Source organism: Hyla sarda, chromosome 2 (genome assembly GCF_029499605.1).
Source record: "Hyla sarda isolate aHylSar1 chromosome 2, aHylSar1.hap1, whole genome shotgun sequence".
Lineage (NCBI taxonomy): Eukaryota > Metazoa > Chordata > Amphibia > Anura > Hylidae > Hyla > Hyla sarda.
Window position 1 is genome coordinate 190,233,466 of NC_079190.1, and position 17,032 is coordinate 190,250,497.

Consider the following 17,032-nt stretch of genomic DNA (forward strand, 5'->3'; position numbering starts at 1 on the left):
CAACAAAAAAGAAAACCCACCAAAAAATTGTTTGTACATTTTGACTCACAAATTTATGATGACTGTGTTCACAAATAACGCTTTTAATGTTTAATGTTAAAAATGCTGTGTGTTACAACAGTCAAGGCTGCTGACTGTATACGTAATAGCCCAGAAAAAGTTAACTAGCAATGCTCAGCATAGCTTGTTAATGCCTTCAGTGCTGGGACAGCACTGAGCACTCAATCCAACAGGTGGGGACACTATCCAGCGATGTATAGACATTGCTAAATAGTGTCTGTCACCAAAGAGTTTAGGAGCAATGCAGAGCATCGCTCCTTAACTCTTTCCTGGATGGACAGGAGGTATACAATGTATAACTCCTGCTCAGCCTATCTGTACCCGTGGTTGTATAGTCGCAGGCACAGCTAGTACAGTCCTTCTGTAAAGTATACTGCAGTGCACACTGCACCATTGCATACTGTATGTCACGATGCCGGCTGGCAGGAGGTGGATCCTCTGTGCCAGAGAGGGATGGCGAGGACCGTGCTAGTGGACCGGTTCTAAGACACTACTGGTTTTCACCAGAGCCCGCCGCAAAGCGGGATGGTCTTGCTGCGGCGGTAGTGACCAGGTCGTATCCACTAGCAACGGCACCTCTCTGGCTGCTGAAGATAGGCGAGGTACAAGGGAGTAGGCAGAAGCAAAGTCGGACGTAGCAGAAGGTCGGGGGCAGGCGGCAAGGTTCGTAGTCAGGGGAGATAGCAATAGTTCTGGTACACAGGGTATAAACACACAAGGAACGCTTTCACTGGCACTAAGGCAACAAGATCCGGCAAGGGAGTGCAAGGGAGGAGACTAGATATAAGCAGGGAACAGGTGGGAACCAATTAAGCTAATTGGGCCAGGCACCAATCATTGGTGCACTGGCCCTTTAAGTCTCAGGGAGCTGGCGCGCGCGCGCCCTAGAGAGCGGAGCCGCGCGCGCCAGCACATGACCGCAGGAGACGGGAACGGGTAAGTGACCTGGGATGCGACTCGCAAGCGGGCGCGTCCCGCTGTGCGAATCGCATCCCCAACGGCCATGGCAGAGCAGCGCTCCCGGTCAGCGCTGACCGGGGAGCTGCAGGGAGAAGGACGCCGTGAGCGCTCCGGGGAGGAGCGGGGACCCGGAGCGCTAGGCGTAACAGTACCCCCCCCCTTAGGTCTCCCCTTCTCTTTATCGGGTAACTGCCTCCCCTGGGATGAGGACACCGGGAAAGGATGGAGGGATTCCTCAACGGCAGGCAGAACCGCAGGAGTAGGAATGGGGAGAGAGGGCAGAGGGCGGGACCTGGCACGGGGCAGTGTGACACCAGGACGAGGGCCATGAGGGGACACAGAAGCTTGCCTGATGGAACTGGGAGGGGGGGAGGGGCATTTCCTGTGGCAGGCAGAGTCCTTAATGACCTTAGGGGGACCAGATACAGGAGGAACCACAGAGTTACGGCAAGGGTTACTGGGAACCGGTTTTAGACAGTTCTTGGAACAAGAGGACCCCCAACTCTTGATCTCCCCAGTGGACCAATCCAGGGTTGGGGAATGAAGTTGAAGCCAGGGAAGTCCAAGGAGAATTTCCGAGGTGCAATTGGGGAGGACCAAAAGTTCAATCCTCTCGTGGTGAGATCCGATGCTCATAAGAAGGGGCTCCGTGCGGAAACGTATGGTACAGTCCACCCTGGCTCCGTTGACCGCGGAAATGTGGAGTGGCTTGACAAGACGGGTCACCGGAATCCGGAATTTATTCACAAAGGAGTCCCGAACAAAATTCCCAGAAGCTCCAGAGTCCAGGCAGGCCACGGCTGAGAGGGGAGAGCTGGCTGAAGTGGAAATCCGAACAGGTACCGTGAGACGTGGAGAAGCCGACTTGGCATCAAGAGACGCCACACCCACGAGAGCTGAGTGCGAGCGTGCGTTTCCCAGACGTGGAGGACGGATTGGGCAATCCACCAGAAAATGTTCAGTACTGGCACAGTACAAACAAAGATTCTCTTCCTTACGGCGATTCCTCTCTTCCAGGGTCAGGCGAGACCGATCCACTTGCATGGCCTCCTCGGCGGGAGGCCTAGGCGCAGATTGCAGTGGAGACTGTGGGAGAGGTGTCCAGAGATCTAAGTCCTTTTCCTGGCGGAGCTCTTGATGCCTCTCAGAAAAACGCATGTCAATGCGAGTGGCTAGATGAATGAGTTCATGCAGGTTAGCAGGAGTCTCTCGTGCGGCCAGAACATCCTTAATGTTGCTGGATAGGCCTTTTTTAAAGGTCGCGCAGAGAGCCTCATTATTCCAGGATAGTTCAGAAGCAAGAGTACGGAATTGTATGGCGTACTCGCCAACGGAGGAATTACCCTGGACCAGGTTCAGCAGGGCAGTCTCAGCAGAAGAGGCTCGGGCAGGTTCCTCAAAGACACTTCGAATTTCCGAGAAGAAGGAGTGTACAGAGGCAGTGACAGGGTCATCGCGGTCCCAGAGCGGTGTGGCCCATGACAGGGCTTTTCCAGACAGAAGGCTGACTACGAAAGCCACCTTAGACCTTTCAGTGGGAAACTGATCCGACATCATCTCCAGATGCAGGGAACATTGGGAAAGGAAGCCACGGCAAAACTTAGAGTCCCCATTAAATTTGTCCGGCAAAGACAGGCGGAGGCTAGGAGTGGCCACTCGCTGCGGAAGAGGTGCAGGAGCTGGCGGAGGAGATGGTTGCTGCTGCTGTAGCTGAGACTGAATCTGCTGTAGCTGCGACTGGAGTTGCTGAGTCATGGTGGTCAAGTACGACAGCTGGTGATCTTGTTGGGCAATTTGTCGGGCTTGCTGGGCGACCAGTGTGGGGAGGTCGGCGACAACAGGCAGAGGAACTTCAGCGGGATCCATGGCCGGATCTACTGTCACGATGCCGGCTGGCAGGAGGTGGATCCTCTGTGCCAGAGAGGGATGGCGAGGACCGTGCTAGTGGACCGGTTCTAAGACACTACTGGTTTTCACCAGAGCCCGCCGCAAAGCGGGATGGTCTTGCTGCGGCGGTAGTGACCAGGTCGTATCCACTAGCAACGGCACCTCTCTGGCTGCTGAAGATAGGCGAGGTACAAGGGAGTAGGCAGAAGCAAAGTCGGACGTAGCAGAAGGTCGGGGGCAGGCGGCAAGGTTCGTAGTCAGGGGAGATAGCAATAGTTCTGGTACACAGGGTATAAACACACAAGGAACGCTTTCACTGGCACTAAGGCAACAAGATCCGGCAAGGGAGTGCAAGGGAGGAGACTAGATATAAGCAGGGAACAGGTGGGAACCAATTAAGCTAATTGGGCCAGGCACCAATCATTGGTGCACTGGCCCTTTAAGTCTCAGGGAGCTGGCGCGCGCGCGCCCTAGAGAGCGGAGCCGCGCGCGCCAGCACATGACCGCAGGAGACGGGAACGGGTAAGTGACCTGGGATGCGACTCGCAAGCGGGCGCGTCCCGCTGTGCGAATCGCATCCCCAACGGCCATGGCAGAGCAGCGCTCCCGGTCAGCGCTGACCGGGGAGCTGCAGGGAGAAGGACGCCGTGAGCGCTCCGGGGAGGAGCGGGGACCCGGAGCGCTAGGCGTAACACTGTACTATGCACGGATGTATACAGCATATGCTGCACACGGCTTTTAGACCAGGTCCTTTCTTGCAAGGGCGCACAATAATCTCTGTCAATCACTGACTACTCATAGTGCTTGGAGTAATCCTTTAGGGTACATTCACACGTATAGGATCCTAAGTTCACACATACGCAGATTTGATGCGCAGGATCAATGTAAACTAAATGACTGTAAACTAAACTAAATTACAAATTCTGCGCATCAAATCTGGGAATGTGTAAACGTACCCTTAAACTTTAACCCTGTTTATGCCATATTAATCCATATACTTCCATGGTAATCCCTTTAATGTTACATTAACCTCTTTGCTGGCCCCATTGTTAATTGTTGCCTTCCTTTATTTACAAATCAACACAAACAAATGGTGAATTTGTTCATAAAATCTAAAGGAAAACTGTCATAAGTGTCACCGCACTAACCTATTGGTACAGGTGTGTAGTGCGGGTGACACCGATGACAACCATAGATACCATAGTCTACGTTCTGTAGTCCCTTTATCCTGCTATCTTGCTCCATATCTTCCGTTCCAGTGGCAGACTTGGGGCATTGACGACACTGCTGCTGGTTCCCCAGGCTTGCTCACCGCTTGGATCAGCAGAGAAACAGCAGCGGTGACATCAGGTAGCTCTGCCCATGCCCCAAGCCTGCTGTCGGAACAAAAGATACAGAGCAAGGGAGACAACGGGACCACGGAACAGGTAATTATGGTTGTTATCAGTGTCATCCGCACTACACACATGTACCCCTTAAGGATGCAGAGCGTACAGGTACGCCCTGATGTCCAGGTACTTAACCCCTTAAGGACGCAGGGTTTTTCCGTTTTTGCATTTTCATTTTTTCCTCATCACCTTCTAAAAATCATAACGCTTTCAATTTTGCACATAAAATTCCATATGATAGCTTATTTTTTGCACCACTAATTCTACTTTGCAGTGACATTAGTCATTTTACCAAAAAATGTCATTTTGTAACTTTTGGGGGCTTCCGTTTCTATGCAATGCATTTTTCGGTAAAAATAATAATCTTATCTTTATTCTGTGGGTCCCTACGGTTAAAATGATACACTACTTATATAGGTTGGATATTTTCGAAAAAAATCATAACTACATGCAAGAAAATTTATATGTAAAAAATTTCTTTTTTATTTTTCCGTGCACGGGCCGGTATGAGGACTAATTTTTTGAGCCATGTTCTGAAGTTTTTATCGGTATCATTTTTGTATTGATCAGACTTTTTGATCACTTTTTATTCATTTTTTCATGATATAAAAAGTGACCAAAAATATGCTATTTTGGACTTTGGAATTTTTTTGTGCGTACGCCATTGACCGTGCGGTTTAATTAACTATATATTTTTATAGATCGGCCATTTCCGCACGCGGCAATACCACATATGTTTATTTTTATTTACACAGTTTTTTTTTTATGGGAAAAGGGGGGTGATTCAAACTTTTATTAGGGAAGGGGTTAAAATAAATGACCTTTGTTAACTTTTTTTTTTGCAGTGTTATAGCTCCCATAGGGGGCTATAACACTGCACACACTGATCTTTTACCCTGATCCCTGTAAAGCCATAGCTTTGCATGGATCAGCGAGATAGGGGCTCGATTGCTCAAGCCAGTAGCTCAGGCTTGGAGCAATCAAACGTTGATCGGACATGACGGAGCAAGGTAAGAAGGGACATCGCGTTTACTTTAATTTTTAGACGCGGCGATCAAAGTTGATCGCCGCGTCTAAAAATGAAAGTAGTAGAAAAAGAACAGCACAACCACTGAAAGGAAAAGTGTCGTAGGGAGGTGCACGCAGCTCCTGGATCCTTGGTCAGGGGATCATCTTTCAAACAGAAAAAAAAGTCTCGTCTACAGCACCAAAGTTCATGAAAAAAAATAGGTCTTTATTCCATATAAGGTGTCAATACAGCAGCAACGTTTCAGTCAGCTCAACCTGACCTTGAGAAAGGTCAGGTTGAGCTGACTGAAACGTCGCTGTTGTATTGACACCTTATATGGAATAAACACCTATTTTTTTTCATGAACTTTGGTGCTGTGGACGAGACTTTTTTTTCTGTAAAAATGAAAGTAAACGCTTCCCGGCAGCTCAGTTGGGCTGATCGGGACATGGCGATAAAATGGTTAATAGTGCGCGGCACAACGATCGGTGCCGCACGCTATTAGCCCGGGGTCCCGGCTATCGTTAGCAGCCGGGACCGACCCAGTGTAATGCGGGGTCACAGTGTGACCCCGTTTTAAACACCGGGACCGGGCGTGGGGCGACAGGTACGCCCTTCGTCCTGAAGGAGTTAAAGAGTACCTGTCATCAACAAAAACTTTTAATATGTTGTTCATAATCATTAATGAAGAGATATTGTAATATATCTTCATTAAAAAATATTAATATTTATACCAGTTTTTTCATTTTATACTTTTGGCCACTAGGGGTCTCTCTTCTATGCCTGGTCTGCAGGTAGCTTCCTATGCTTTTCATAGTAAGTGTACAGCTTTTAGGACTAATGCTGAAAGGGTTCTGGTCCTTCCATCGGAAGTTCAGTACTATCAGCTCACTGTGAGCTACAAGCCTGTGAGCTGAGAGTACTGAACTTCCGGTGGAAGGACCAGAACCCTTTCAGCATTAGTCCTAAAAGCTGTACACTTACTATGAAAAGCATAGGAAGCTACCTGCAGACCAGGCATAGAAGAGAGACCCCTAGTGGCCAAAAGTATAAAATGAAAAAACTGGTATAAATATTAATATTTTTTAATGAAGATATATTACAATTTAAGGACTCAGGGTGTACCTGGACATCCTGAGTCCCGCTAACGGTCTTTAAACCTTTCTCACGAGCGGAGAACGGGTTAAACCCAGTCGGTCGCGGTTGCTACGGGCAGCCAGGACCCACGGCTAATGCCGGGCACCGCCGATCGGGCCGATAACCGGCATTAACCCTTTAGACACCACAATCAAAGTGGATCGTAGCGCCTAAAGTGAAAATAAAACTATCCCAGCAGCTGAGCTGATCGGGACTATCGTGACATAATCGCGATGTCCCGATCAGCTTACTAGACGACAGGAGGGTCCTCACCTGCCTCCTCGTCGTCCAATCGGCGATCTACTGCTCCATACCTGATCAGAAGATTGCATAGCCCCCTGTGGAAGCTAAGAATAAAAGTAAAAAGTGTGAAAAAAATAATAAAGAATACATGTGTATAAGCCACCCCCCGCAATAAAACTTTGAATGATCTCCCTTTTCCTGTTTTTTAAATAAAATAATGTAATAAAAAAAATTAATAAATCATGTTAGTAAATAAGTAATGTCATTACAAAGTACAATTGGTGACGCAAAAAAACAAGCCCTTATATGGGTCTTTAGGTGCAAAATTGAACGTGTTATGATTTTTAGAAAGTGAGGAGGAAAAAACTGTGCAAAAACTAGTCCTTAAGGTGAAAATGCTCTGAGTCCTTAAGGGGTTAAAAACATACTGTGGAGAGTGGGCAGGTTTTCAGTAAATCTGATGTGCAGTATCTCAGAAATCAAAGAGACACAAACATCCATTTTTGTGGCACAAATCAGCACAAATGCCGCACAAATAAATAGTGTATTTGTTTTTAAAATGTAAGAACATGGGAGGAGATTTATCAAAACCTGTGCAGAGGAAAAGTTGCCCATAGCAACCAATCAGATCGCTTCTTTCATTTTGCAGAGGCCTTGTTAAAAATAAAAGAAGCAATCTGATTGGTCTATGGGCAACTTTTCCTCTGCACAGGTTTTGATAAATCTCCCCTATGGGGTTTAGAAAATCTAACATCATTATCTCGGAAAGCGAGGCGTCACAAACGTAAGTGAAACATTGGGTGGGAAGTAGGCAGGCTTTCACAACATCTTACATGCAATATCTTGGAAATCAAAGTGGCACAATTGTCCTTTAGCACAAATGCATCTCAAGCGAATGGTGGATTTGTTTTTAAACTTTAAGAACATGGGGTGGAGAGTGGGCAGGGTTTCAGAAAATCTAACATCAATATCTTGAAAACCGAGACCGCACAAATGCAGCTCAAACAAATATTGTATTTTTTTTTTATAAAACATTGGATGGAAAGTGGGAAGGGTTTCACAATAATCTATAGCACAATGGCCCTAATTTACTAAGAGTGTTGTTTTCTTTGTGGGTTTTGATTCCAACAAGTATTTTTTCAAAAAATTTACAAATTTTTCCCTAGGTTTAGCTTTTTCCTATGTTTTGCTTTTTTTTACACATGCTCTGATCTGTCAGGTTTTTCAGAGTTCAAATCCACCACATTTTCTGTGGAATCCTTAGTAAATATGTTGGGATTTTTCAAAAATATCGGGGACATGCCCCTTTTCGGATACCTTTTCCCGGTGACCACGCCCCTTTTGAAGGGGTTTTCTAAGTAACATGAAGAGTTTGTTCAGTTTTTTTTTGAACTTTTTGGTTGCAAATTTTGACGCAGACTCAATTTGTGGTGCAATGCACTGAATTCTGCCACACTGCGCCACAATTTGGCACACAACTCGACAAATCAGGTCGGATTTGCAATAGTAAATCAGGGCCAATATCTTGGAAATCAAAGTGGCACAACATTTATTTTTGTGACACAAATCAGCACATATGCATTTGTTTTTCAAATCTAAGAACATGGGGTGGAAAGTAGACGGGGTTTCACAAAGATCACATGGGGAAGAACATGGGATACCAACTTCACACAGCTCTTGATTTGGGATTTTCTTCTTATCAGTAAGAGGAAACTTTTACAGAAAACTGTTTAATATATTTTATACTGTACAGAAGTAATGTAGGCTAGAAGGTGAAGAGCCTTCTTAATAATGGATGAAAAAAATTCTAATGCATACATGAGAATAGGAGAGCGATGTCTGTTATATAGAAATACATTATACAGACCAACATACTATAACAGATTAGAAGGAATGTAAGCATAAAACAAAGTTTAGTGGTGTATACTTAGTAAAAGGTTGTAGTAATTACAAAAAAGTGCCAACAAACTGGAAAAGTTTTAGATAAGCAGATACTGGCATCTGAACAGACATTTTTTTATTGTGCAGATTTGGAATACAAGAAATTTTTGGAGAATTACTGTGCAGAGGAAGAAAAAATTTGTGCAAATCCAGAGACTCTCCTGGGAGAAATTGAAGCAAAAACAAAGGAGCTGATTGGTTTGTACAGATTTTTTTTCTTGAAATAGTTTGCAAGGTATTGTCATGTTAACTGAAGCATGGTTGGTTTATCATCATTACAATTGACTTCCAGCTAGAAGAACAACTCCTCTTCTGGAATTCATCAAAAACCGGAAGTTGGAGAAACAGGTATGATGAATCAATGCCAGAGCAGGTGGAACCTGAAGAGGAACTGTGGTCAATTTATAAAATCCAATGCTGTTTTTATGATGCTGCTGGGTGGCTGGGTATTTTTGGTTGGCTATCTGCATTTCCTCCTGAATAGTCAAGTGGACATGAACTTTATTTTAAAAAGGGTATGAATGCTAGACTTAGAGGGTGTAAATTATGTCCAAAAGTATATATGATACTTAGGGGGTGTGGATCAGGCTGAGGGGAGTTTGAATATGAGGATGGGGGGGGGGGGGGGGGGTTGAATCAGGCTTATGGGATGTGAAGATGTGGCTAAGGGGGCATGAATCAGGCTCTCACCACCTAAGCCAGGCCATTGAATAAAAACAGGATTGGAGTCAGGGAATTTATCATTGCCTCTTTCATACATTCTTCTACTGTTATGTAATTTACTTAGATGCAGCCAGTTTATCAAGCAGTTGCATGATGTTTAGTGAATTTCATGTATCTAAATAGGCTTTCGGAGCAACAAGGGCTTGAATGCTGTTGGCTGTAAATGTGCTCTAGCTTAAAAGCGCATTGCGTAAAAAATTTTGACTTTTCAAAAAAAAAAAAAAAATGTAAACGATACTTTCTAACCAAATAATATTTACATGTTATATGAACAGCTAAACTGTTGTTCTTAGAACAGGTAAGAGCAAATTATGGCTTGTGTATGTGAGGCTAATTTATCAAAATGGTGCTTAAAGCGTACCCATCAGATTCAACAAAAAAATTTTTTTTTATATATATCACTAAGTACCTAATCCTGACCATGTACATTATGTGTCTAGCACCTTTATTTTTATTTTTTTATTACACTTTTAATTTAGCTCACCAGTCTGAATTCCTCTCAAAGGGAGGGGGCGTGGCCTCACTGTGCAGGTCTCCGCCCCCTCCCTCAGTATGCTGTCTACTCACATCTCCCCTAGCATTAGCAAAACTACAACTCCCAGCTTGTCCTCACTGACAGTAGCGGGATACAAGCTGATAGTGGGAGGATTTTTCCTCTAGCTGTGAGCCCTGTGCTCACAGCTGTCAATTAAGGAAGTGGGTCCATGACATAGGTGATGACGCATGGACACAGCAGGACTAGTATATGTCCAAGCAGGCGGGGGAGGCAGTTGTTTGACTGGCTTTTTCAGTATGAAATACTAAAGATTTTCTAATGAAAGAAATTGCAAAACCTATTGGTTATACATGCTTTACAACATATCAAAAGGTTTTGTATCCGACAGTGCCCATTTAATGTATAATAAATTATATTCTGGAACAATTGTCTGTCTATGTGTACAGTGATTGTTTTAAATGGTTTTTGGATTTGTCAGCTTATTAGTATGCTCAACTTGCAGAAAACTTAGCATTTCATAAATCTTGCTTGAACAAAAAGATATACATAAAATTAAAGAGCAGTTGTGGGAGCATTTTAATCACAAATATTTTTGGCAACTAAAAGACATGCACAAAAAAATTTGCAACAATTTCACGTCCGAACTCAGTCGTAAAGCATTGGTAAATTCCCTGCTTTTTTTTTTATATTGTGACCACAGGTCCTCTTTAGCACTTTTTGTTGTATCACTTAATATGTGAAGTTTTATGTTATAATTTTCTAGAGAATACGAGAAGAAAAAAGGGAAGAAAGGAGGAGACGGGAGCTGGAAAAAAAGCGATTGAGGGAGGAAGAGAAAAGAAAAAGGCGAGAAGAAGAAAGGCGTAAACGGAAAGAAGCAGATAAGCAAAAGAAGTTGTGTGAAAAAGAAATACGTATTAAGGTAGCAATTTGTCACTTAAGATGTTAAACATTGCATGATTAATGTTAGTAGACCACATCACCAACAGTATATGGACATCTGATCTATATACTGTATGATTTATATGGACAGGAAGAACTAGCAAATTAATTTTTAAATCTGCATCAAACCTTTGGTTTCTAACAGGTTCATGATATATCTGTTTCCTGACTGACCAGCATGCAAGCATATAGGATCCTTTAACCCCTTCCCGCAAATGGATGTGTATGAACATCCATCTTTCTTGTGACTTAACGCAAATGGACGTTCATACATGTCTAATACATTTTCTATCACCATGTCCCGTGGTATGGTGATAGAAATGTCATCGCAGCTATTCTGAACAGCTGACAGATGTTTCTATGTGGCTGGGGACCAATCAGAATGGTCCCCTGCTGCTGATCATTGTCATTGGCCAGTCAGTTAGTGACTGACCAATGACAAGCGACTTACAGGGTTCGCAGTGTTTACCGAATCTGAGAAGCTCATTTCTCTACACTACACACTCTGGGTATATGATACAGGCACCCAATGCCAAATGGATACACAAGTCCCTAGGTGAAACCAATTCAGTATATACTCTTAGAACAAATATCCACCAATTAGGCCAAAAATAAAAACTCACATGCTGCTCAGGCATCCTCGGGCAACCAGGCAGTGTGCACATGTGCACCTTTACATCAGTTCTATATATCTGCTATATCTGGCGGCATTTCCTCTGTAGTGGACCATCTTCAGAATTCACTATAGCATCATTGTTCCTGATCTGTGTCATTTTAAGTGACTCACATCACGGTTAACCTTATCATTGCCTACCCATCCCTTTGTATTTTTGCCCTCTATCTGGGGTGACTATCTAAAAAATTGGTTGGTCTCCATCTGGACCTATAAATCGTCAGTTCTCATATATTCTAAAAATGGGGGTCTTTTTTGCATTTAACACGCACTTTTTAGGCTAAAATTTTTAGCCTAAAGTCTACCTGCATGTTATACGCCGATAAGCCGCTGCAGTTCAATGATTTAAAGCGGGCGCTTTAAATCAATGAACTGCAGCGGCTTTGCAGGTGCAGAGACCGCCAGCGCTGCCGGCTTCCTGGGGTCTAGAGCCGGCTTCCTGCCTGTCCTGGGGTCTAGAGCCCTGCTGCCGGCCCTTCTCTCCCCCTGGCTATCGGTGCCGCTGCCCGTTCTCTCCCCCTGACTACCGATGCCGGCGCCGATAGCCAGGGGGAGAGAAGCGGCGCCGGCAATGGGGCAGCGGCGCCGACAGACAGGGGGAGAGAAGGGGCAGCGGCACCCATTGCCGGCGCCGCTGCCCCGTTGCCTCCCCCATCCCCGGTTGCATAATAACCTGTTGCTGGGGTCAGGTCCTCGCTGCTTCAGGCCTCCGGTGTGCATCCCCTGCGTCGTTGCTATGGGCTGCACGGCGCAGCGCAATGACGTCACTCGTCATTGCGCCGCGCCGTGCAGTGCATAGCAACGACGCAAGGGACGCACACCGGAGGCCTGAAGCAGCGCAGACCCGACCCCGGCAACAGGTAATTATACAACCGGGGATGGGGGAGGCAACGGGGCAGCGGCGCCAGCAATGGCTATAGGCGCCACTGCCCCATTGCCGGCGCCACTTCTCTCCCCCTGGCTATCGGCGCCAGCAATGGGGCGCCGGCACCGATAGTCAGGGGGAGAGAACGGGCAGCGGCGCCGATAGCCAGTGGGAGAGAAGCGGCTGCAGCAGGGCTCTAGACCCCAGGAAAGGCAGGGGGAGAGAAGCGGGCAGCGACGGCCTCTCTCCCACTGCCTTTCCTGGGGGTGTATTGGGGTATACGCATGCACACACACGCACCCTCATTTTACCAAGGATATTTGTGTAAAGAACTTTTTTTACCCAAATATCCTTGGTAAAATGAGGGTGCGTGTTATAGGCCGGTGCGTGGTATACCCCGATAAATACGGTATATAAAACTCAACGTGTGTGTGTATGTATGTGTGTATGTTCCACAAAAACTTTCAAACGGCTAAAGATATTAACATGAAACTTGGCACACATGTTACTTATATGTCAGCAACAAACATAGGATAGGTGATTTAACCCTTACTCACCCCCATTTGCCAGGGGCGGGGCTTATGTTTAAAGCCCCATGCAAGTCAATGGGAAATATATGTTACTGTATAACTTCCAAATGGCTGGAGATATTTTGATAATACTTGGTCACATGTTACTTATATGTCCACTTAAAATATAGGATAGTTAATTTAACCCTTAACTACCCCCATTTGTGAGGGTCGGGGTTTTTGTTTGAAGTCCCATGCAAATCAATGGGAAATGTATGTTCCCATATAATTTCCGTACGGCTTGAGCTATTTCATTACCTGGTACACATATTACAAGTCGGGATGGGAGGTCGGGATAGGAGGTCGGGATAGGAGGTCAGGTAGGAGGTCGGGAAAGGAGGACGGGATAGGAGGACGGGATATGAGGACGGGATAGGAGGTCGAGATATGAGGACGGGAAAGGAGGACGGGATAGGAGGACGGGATAGTAGGACGGGATAGGAGGACGGAATAGGAGGACGGGATAGTAGGTTGGGATAGGAGGTCGGGATAGGAGGTTGAGATAGGAGGTCGAGAAAGGAGGACGGGATAGGAGGTCAGGATAGGAGCTCGAGATTGGAGGACAGGATAGGAGGTGGGGATAGTAGGACTGGATAGGAGGACGGGATAGGAGGATGGGATAGGAGGTCGAGATAGGAGGACGGGATAGGAGGACGGGATAGAAGGACGGGATAGGAGGACGGGATAGGAGGTCGAGATAGGAGGTCGGGATAGGAGGTCGGGATAGGAGGTCGGGATAGGAGGTTGAGATAGGAGGTCGAGAAAGGAGGACAGGATAGGAGGTCGGGATAGGAGCTCGAGATTGGAGGACAGGATAGGAGGTGGGGATAGTAGGACTGGATAGGAGGACGGGATAGGAGGATGGGATAGGAGGTCGAGATATGAGGATGGGATAGGAGGACGGGATAGTAGGACGGGATAGGAGGACGGAATAGGAGGACGGGATAGTAGGTCGGGATAGGATGTCGGGATAGGAGGTCGAGAAAGGAGGACGGGATAGGAGGTCGGGATAGGAGGTCAGGATAGGAACTCGATATTGGAGGACAGGATAGGAGGTGGGGATAGTAGGACTGGATAGGAGGACGGGATAGGAGGATGGGATAGGAGGTCGAGATATGAGGACGGGATAGGAGGTCAGGTAGGAGGTCAGGATAGGAGGATGGGATAGGAGGACGGGATATGAGGACGGGATAGGAGGTCTGGATAGGAGGTCGAGATATGAGGACGGGAAAGGAGATTGGGAAAGGAGAACAGGATAGGAGGATGGGATAAGAGGTTGAGATAGGAGGTCGAGAAAGGAGGACTGGATAGGAGGTCGGGATAGGAGGTCGAGATTGGAGGACAGGATAGGAGGTGGGGATAGGAGGACTGGATAGGAGGAAGGGATAGGAGGACGGGATAGGAGGTCGAGATAGGAGGTCGAGATAGGAGGTTGAGATAGGAGCTCGGGATAGGAGGACGGGATAGGAGGATGGGACAGGAGGACGGGATAGGAGGTCGGCATAGTAGGTCGGGATAGGAGGATGGTATAGGAGGTCGAGATAGGTGGACGGAATAGGAGGTCGGGATGTGGGGTTGGGATATGACAACAATATATGAGGACGGGATATGAAGTCAAAAGCTTCCTCCTTTGTTTATTTTCCTCCCCAACAAGGATTAGGAAGGAAAACCGGGCAACGCCGGGTACTCAGCTAGTATTACAATAATTGAGGACAGGAACTCATTCACAAGAGTCCAATTCAAGCGCTATCTGTATCTTATGGACCTTTTGATGTGATATCGGCTCACGCACTCTATCTAAAATATTGTTCTTGATCGAATTATGGTCCTATTTTACTATATTGGTTATTTATCAAACTACTAATTTTACAGTGACCTAACCCGACCTTTTCTGACCTCTACTAACCCACGGACGTTGCACTAATATAATTAACAATATTGTGTATGTGCTTTTGTTTGTTATTGTTTTTTGCACCCTGTGATTTATCTATGTTCTAATGTGGAGTCCTCTCACTCCCTGATGAGCCCCTATCATCTGTGGGCGAAACGTGTAAGCAAGAGAGGCCTATCGTCACTAACCTACTATATCATGTTATGTGTTTCCTAAACCCTATCCACACTTAAATTTAGGAGTTTCCTTCCTAGATAGGCAGGGCCTTTAGTGTAGACACTCACCTGTACCCTATCCCCCATCCCAGCACATATAGTTGTTTTTTGTGCACTGTATTTTGTGATCAATTTATTAAATTAAGATTTGAGTTTTTATTTTGAGCCTAATTGGTGAATATTTGTTCTAAGAGTATAAGCTAATTTATCTGCCTGATCTTCTCAGATTCGGTAGTCTCCTGCATCCTGCAGCCAAAAAAGTGGTTTTAAAAATAGAATTAACCCCCGATTAACCCCTGATCGCTGTGCCTGTGTCCTGTGCGGCTGTCATTTGCAGTCAGTGAGATCACTGTGTGCGATCTCTCCTAAGTCCTCCCCAAGTGTTTCCAAGTGTTCCCCACAAATGTCCCCCCAAATCTACATTATTTCCCCCCAAGAGTCCGATCTGTGTCAGCTGTGCCGGTCTCCTGCATCCTGCTGCTGCCGGCATTCCAGTCAGTGAGATTGAGATCGCTGTCTGTGATCTCACATAACCACATAAGTGGCCCCCCCAAGTGGTCCCCCACAAACATTTATTACATCCCCCCCCAAGTGAAATCTACAGCCCCCTAAGCGATCTGCTAAGCGATTTGCTGATACAGACAGCGCTAGTGATGGCGAGGATGAATTAATACTTTCATCTGCATCCTCATACTCACCCTCATCCTCTGTGAGTTATGAGCCCAATGCACAGCGCAGAAGAGTAACTGCAGAGCCTGAATCTACGGACACGGACGGCATGTGAGTACCTGCTACCAACTACGCCCCCCCCCCAGGTTCCCAACTTTACTGCCTCCTCAGGTGTCCAAGTTAACACAGAAGCATTCCAGGAAATAGATTTTTTTAAATTTATTTTTCACTGAGGAATTCGTAAATAACATGGTCCACCAAACTAAACCGATCCGTTATGAGCACTACCCGCTTTGAGATACTTTGCAAATGTCTCCATGACAATGACAACACCCTCTGCCCGCCCACCAAGACCCCAATTAGGCCAATAATAGATCACCTCAATTCTAAATTTTCTGAAGTTTATACCCCAAATCAAAATATAGCGGTTGACGAATACCTCGTAAGCTTTAAAGGGAGGCTGATGTTCCGGCAGTACCTCCCTTACAAGAGAGTCAGCAACTCACAGCAGGCACGAACAGCCAAAGGGCATGCTGGGAGTCGTAGATTTGCAACAGCTAGAGGTTTGCCCCGCCCCCCCCATGTGAATGTACAGGGTACATTCACATGGGTGGGTTTACAGCAGGTTTCACGCTGCAAGTTTGAGATGCAGCAAATTTTCCGCTGCAGCTCAAACTCCCAGCGGGAAACTCACTGTGAACCCTCGCCCGTGTGAATGTACCCTAAAAACATTACACTACACAAAATAAAGAGCAAAACACTACATATACATATACCCCTACACAGTCCCCCCCCCCCCCCTCCCCAATAAAAATGAAAAACAACAGGTACGGCACTGTTTCTAAAACGGAGCCTCCAGCTGTTACAAAACAACAACTCCCAGCATTTCTGGACAGCCACTGACTTTCCAGGCATGCTGGGAGTTTTGCAACAGCTGGAGGCACCATGTTTGGGAATCACTGGCGTGGAATCCCTATGCAAATCCCTAATTTAGGCCTCAAATACTCATGGCGCTCTCTTACTTCGGAGCCCTGTCGTATTTCAAGGCAACAGATTAGGACCACATATGGGGTATTTCCGTACTCAGGACAAATTGCCTAACAAATTTTGGGGGGCTTTTTCTCCTTTTACCCCTTATGAAAAGGTAAAGTTGGGGTCTACTCCAGCATATTATTGTAAAAAAATGTTTCTTTTTTACAGTAACTTGCAGGTGTTGCCCCATACTTTTTATTTTCAGAAATGGTAAAAGGGGAAAAAAAAGCCCCCTAAAATTTTTAACGCAATTTCTCCTCAGTACGGAAATACCCCATATGTGGGCGTAAAATACTTTGCACAACAAAACTCAGGAGTGAGAGAGCGCCATG

At 46.1% G+C, this 17,032-nt stretch overlaps 1 protein-coding gene across 7 annotated transcripts in view; it reads left to right on the forward strand.

The window, feature by feature from the left end:
* UPF3A (UPF3A regulator of nonsense mediated mRNA decay) overlaps positions 1-17,032 on the forward strand; it is a 64,506-nt gene that overhangs the window by 22,730 nt on the left and 24,744 nt on the right. For all 7 annotated transcript variants that reach the window (XM_056555996.1, XM_056555998.1, XM_056556000.1 and 4 more), the window contains 3 exons: positions 8,713-8,823; positions 8,918-8,973; positions 10,608-10,766. In XM_056555996.1, the coding sequence (XP_056411971.1) occupies positions 8,713-8,823; positions 8,918-8,973; positions 10,608-10,766 (326 nt within the window). The remainder of the gene's footprint in view (positions 1-8,712; positions 8,824-8,917; positions 8,974-10,607; positions 10,767-17,032) is intronic.